The 5,159-nt window shown below is 46.8% G+C and overlaps 1 protein-coding gene across 1 annotated transcript; it reads left to right on the top strand.

Moving 5' to 3' along the window:
• The first annotated feature begins 451 nt into the window (after positions 1–451).
• Positions 452–1,693, top strand: LOC112138786 (uncharacterized protein F54H12.2). Its single transcript, XM_024261425.1, has one exon. It carries the CDS (start codon positions 452–454, stop codon positions 1,691–1,693), a length of 1,242 nt encoding a protein of 413 aa, XP_024117193.1.
• The last annotated feature ends 3,466 nt before the right edge of the window (positions 1,694–5,159 follow it).

Genomic DNA, 5,159 nt, shown 5'->3' with positions numbered 1-5,159 from the left:
TTGCCCGGTTTCTACGGCACCCCTGTCATGTACGGCAGGGGGCTCGGGTCTATTTTTAGCAGAATTTTTCGTTTTGTGAAACCTCTTTTAAAACCCGCCTTTTCCATCGTCAAACCCCACCTATCGGCGGCGGCCAGCGACTTAGCCACAGACGTGTTTAGGAGAACCGTCTCAAAAATTAACTCCGATAAAAACGATAAGCAGGAAGGGTCTGGAGGTCTCGCGGTACTGTCTCGAAGACCCAAAAAACGACCGCCCGGGGAGCGCGCGGTCTATACGTTCGAGCATAAAAGAGCGCTCGGCAAAAAGAAAAAATTAGTCGCCGCGAGCAAGAGGAGAAAGAAGAAGCGTACCGGCTCCTCAGATATCTTTTAGAGCGAGAGATATGGCTTTGCTGCATCAAAAATCTACCGAATGCACTCTGGGGGAACTCGATCTGTTTTCAGCACCCATGACGCAGTTGTCCATCGAGGACAAAACTTACTGCGAAATTTCTCCGGTGTCTGCCATCACAGAAAAAGGCCCCATAGAGTTTTTTATCCCGGGGGATGGAGACCGCTACCTGGATCTGAACGACACGCTGCTTTACCTACGCGTTAAAGTGTGTAACGCCGACGGCTCAAATTTAGCGAACGACGCCCAAGTATCGCTCATCAATTATCCGTTGAACACCATTTTCGATCAGTGCGATGTGATTTTAGGAGATCGGCTGATTTCTCAATCCAGCGCCACGCACCCTTACAGAGCCGTGATCGAAACGTTGCTAAACTATTCGGAGGACACCCTCAAGAGTCAGTTCACCGCGGGGTTGTTTTACAAAGACACCCCAGGAAACATGGACTCCATCGTCACAGTCAACGGACCGAATAAGGGTCTGAACAAACGAGCCGGATTCATCGTCAATTCTCGGGAAGTACATCTCGTGGGTCCTATACACGCCGATATCTTTTTTAGCGAAAGATTTTTGCTAAACTCTGTAGATCTAAGAGTGAAGCTGACGAGAGCCAACGACGCTTTTTGTCTTATGGGCCCCGACGACTCTACGTTCAAGCTGAACGTAGTCGGAGCCTCTCTGTTTGTGAAGAAAGTCGCTGTGTCACCGGCGGTCCGCATAGGTCACGAAGCGGCTTTATTGAAAGGCAACGCTCTATATCCCCTCTCGAGGGTCAATGTGAAAACTTTCTCCATCCCTGAACACTCTAGAATATGCAACCAGGAAAATCTTTTTCTGGGCACGATGCCTAAATACGTCGTAATCGCTATGACGAACCACGAAGCTTTCACCGGCAAAAGAGATCTAAACCCCTTCAACTTTTTACACAACAACGTGGAATATTTGGCTCTGTCTCAGGACGGACGACAGATTCCGGCTAAAGCCTTCCAACCCCAGTTTAACGTCAAACAATCCGTCAGAGAATTTTACAATTTGTTTAGCGCTACAGGGAGACATCTGAAGGATTTACCGTTGTGCATCGACCGTCAGGATTTTGCCGAAGGCTATACCCTTTTCGCATTTAATCTGACTCCCGGTGACGACTGCGAGGCCTTATCGGCCGTTTCAACCGGCTCTTTGAGGCTGGAGATGCGATTCCGACTGCCCCTGCCGCACACTACTACCCTCATCGTGTACGCGTGTTTCGATTCTGTGCTGGAAATTAACTCAAAAAGACAAGTTCTCGTGGACTACTATTAGTCGAGATGGATTCTCATCGGCTGGAAAACATTTTACACCGTCTGCTGGGGGAAGATGTTTTCTGCGGAGTGTGGGCTAGCGATCAGCTGACGCGTCTGACTCGTTCTTTTAACCCACCCGCCTTCTTTGTGGTCAACACAGACCCTTCTGATCAGCCGGGTCAGCATTGGCTGGGGCTGACGTTGGAAAAGGGGGGAGTCGCCACGTTTTTCGATTCGTACGGATGTCCGCCGGACTTTTATCCTAAAACCATTCTCGAGTTTTTGGAAAAGAGATCGAGCAAGATCGTGTATCAACGGCGTCAACTTCAGCACGTGATGTCAACCGTTTGCGGTCATCATTGCGTTTTTTATCTTCATCAACGACGTTGCGGATTGAGTTTTGATCAAGTCTTAACTTTGTACGACGGTGACGATGTGATAAAACATGATTTTATGGTATTTGACTATGTGAAAAAATATAATCACCGTCTTAGAAATAGAATCTGCTCCGCTTCTAAACAGGGATGCTGTAGACTGGAATATTAAACGTCAAAGAAAATACTCTGTACACGTAAATGGGGTTCGAATAAACGATTTATTGATGAAAAAAAAGTTTGACTACAAGCGTTTTTATTTCACATATGTAGCCACCGAGGAGACATGATCCATTTTTTTGTTTTACGCCGCGTCTCGGGTTCTTTTTCTCCACGGTCCGGCGCAGAATCCTCTTCCGCCGTCTTCATACGTCTGTATTGAGCACGAGCTTGGGGGTTAGTCACCATGGACGAAGGAATGTTTAATTCAAAGAGCGTATGTAAAAATTCGGACCAGCCGGCCGGCGGTGCGACGGATGATTTCTTGTAAGGTTGAGAAAGGTATTTCATCAAATCTATCATATGAGAGCCTTTCACGGTTTTACCTCTGTAAACAAACTCCCCTTTAGGATTCCAACCGTCATCTTGGGGCGAAATTTTCCCGAGAATGTACTTTGCGTTCTTTTGGTCGCGTGCGGGTAGACTTTTTAAAATTTCATCCTCTTCAACGTCGTCCTTTTTCTGAGCGTCAAACGCACGCAGACCCGTCGACGTCGCGGGGGATGAAGGAACGACGGTGTCCGGAGTTTCGTGTTTTCTTTGCATCTGCAGCGTCTGCTGTTGTTGCTGCAGCCGCTGATCTCTCTCTCCCTGCTTCATCAAAGACAGATAACGGTGTAGTAGTTCCGCGTACTTTTTAATTTTCTCGTAAGAGGTCAGGCGATGATCGTTCAACACGGCTCTCATTTTTTCATCCAATTCATCTTCCGCGTTAACTCTGATGGAGGATTCGGATCGATTCATGTTGTGAATCTGTTGAGGAGAAACCAAGTACATTTTCTGAGCGTTCTTCATCGTCTCTTAATCATGAACGACGAGCGGCGAAACCGCTAAATAAATTAAGGAGGGACGGTACCACCGTGGCTAAAAGAGGTAGAAGAAAACCTCCGGATTGTTTTGTCAGCAGTCTGTGTTTGGCTTTCAAACCGCCTTTTTTATCAGCCAACTGTCTGATAAATTTTCTTCTCTTTTTCAACTTTTTAAACTGATCGGGGGATAACGGTATATTCCCCTTCAGTAGATTAAGAGCGATCTCGCACAGAGCTTGGATGAAATCTTTAGAGCAGTGTTTGAGAATGTCTTTACGCTTCTTTGCCGTGGCGTGATAGAGAGCCCGAAGCAAAGGGGCGTTTCTTTTTATACGGGCCGACATGAGGAGCTAGTTCTTCTTGGGTAGATAAACGGTCGAACGTTGATGTGGGAGGATCCCCGTCCGCAGTCTCAAGCGTTCTGGGCAAGTCGGTGTCAGGTCTACTATTAAATAGCCGTGAGGATCCAAAGTTGCGTCTTCAAAGGATTCTAAAAAGAACGCCTTCTGAGACGGGAAGGCTTGACGAGCCAAAATATTAATTTGCAATTTATCGCGGGGGTTTTTAAACAAAACCAAATAATTACTGTTTAAGCCGATGGTGCGGCTGTATTTTCCTTGGTGAAATATGTTCTGCGTGAGGAGGAAAACGCTCATGTTTTTGTGGTGTCTGTATTGGGTGAAAATCTTTACCACATCGGGATGATCGGAGGCTTGAAACATCACGTCGTCCAAAATCACCAGATGGTTTAGATGAGGCGGAAAGAGTTCAGGGTCGTCGAAAGAATCAGGCAGACCTTCTACAAACTTGATGTTTTTATTTGTTTTCATCAGATCAGAATACAAAGGTTGGTGATTACTATAAATCCACACAATATTCTCGGGTACAAAATCCAAAACACCGTCACAATTTTCCAAAACATTTTTTACAAAGTACGATTTTCCACAACCGCTGGGTCCTACGATCAGACACGAAAAAGGACCCGCAAATCTGTAGTCAAAATTGACTTCCTCCATGACAGGGTGTGACTTTTTTTTTTTTCCTAGTAAACGTTCAATATCCAAAAGGTAAAGTGGTACCGTCTTCAAAGAGCCGTCTTTTATCAAACACCACCTGAAACCGTTTGGGGAATGTAGAGTTTTTCAAAAGAAACCCCTTTTTATCTCGTCTGATGATCCGCTGGGGCGTCTGCAACGATTCGCCTCGCGAACCTCTGAGAAATCCATCCACCAAGTTTTTAACGCTATCGAAATTGATGCGTTCGACGCACTCTCGAGTCTGGGTGATACCTTTGACTCGGAGGACCGCTTTCTTCCGATGACGCGTCTGGTACGCGTAGCTCTTTGGACCCGCCGCCGCAAACTCCTGAATGACGTCGCCGTTCAACTCGTCCGTTAGATCACCCAAGTACGGACCGAGTTCGAGGAGGGGTTGACCTTCTTTCGCGGAGTAAATCAGACTGTCGGTGTCCATGTACAAAACACGATCCTGCAGACGTTCGAGGTAAGCGTACAGTTTCAGACGCGCGTAGGCTGTGGTGAACGACGCCACAAACACGTTGTTGGAGTTCCCCGGCGGTGTGAGACAACGTTTGTTGTATTTCCACTGAACGAGAGCCGTCGCGTCGTTCAGAAAATGGAAATATTCCACGTCGCGTTGACCCGAAAACATCAGCCGCAAAAATTCTTCAGGGTCTTTTACCAGGATCGTCTGAAGAAGATTTATCCTCTGACCAAATTTCCCCCATAAACTATTCAGACAGAGCTTTGAAACTTGTCTCCGAGCCCGGTTAAGACGGATTTTCTGGGGGTCTAACTCGATCCCTTGATGGAGTTTGTAGTCGCGAATGTACTTTTCACGACTCTCTCGGTCATTGACGTTTGGCGGATACCCCGACGCTTCCTGTTTTCCCTTGAGAAACGTGTTAATGTAGTCCGTAAAGACGGTATCGCTTTTGTTTTCAAAATGCCACACTTCGTAAATTTCGCAGACGACGTAACCCTTCTCCAAAGCTTTGTTGAACTCTACCGTAACCCACACGGCCGTCAGAGCTCTAGCCTCATCGTCGTGATCACACGAGCTC

This window comes from Oryzias melastigma, unplaced genomic scaffold, assembly GCF_002922805.2.
Source record: "Oryzias melastigma strain HK-1 unplaced genomic scaffold, ASM292280v2 sc00793, whole genome shotgun sequence".
Classification (NCBI taxonomy): Eukaryota; Metazoa; Chordata; class Actinopteri; order Beloniformes; family Adrianichthyidae; genus Oryzias; species Oryzias melastigma.
Note: the sequence above shows the minus strand (reverse complement) of the source record. Positions and strands in the feature narration are given on the sequence as shown.

Excerpts from the sequence above, each read along its gene's own strand:
- LOC112138786 (XM_024261425.1), top strand. The coding sequence starts at position 452 with ATGACGCAGTTGTCCATCGAGGACAAAACTTACTGCGAAATTTCTCCG.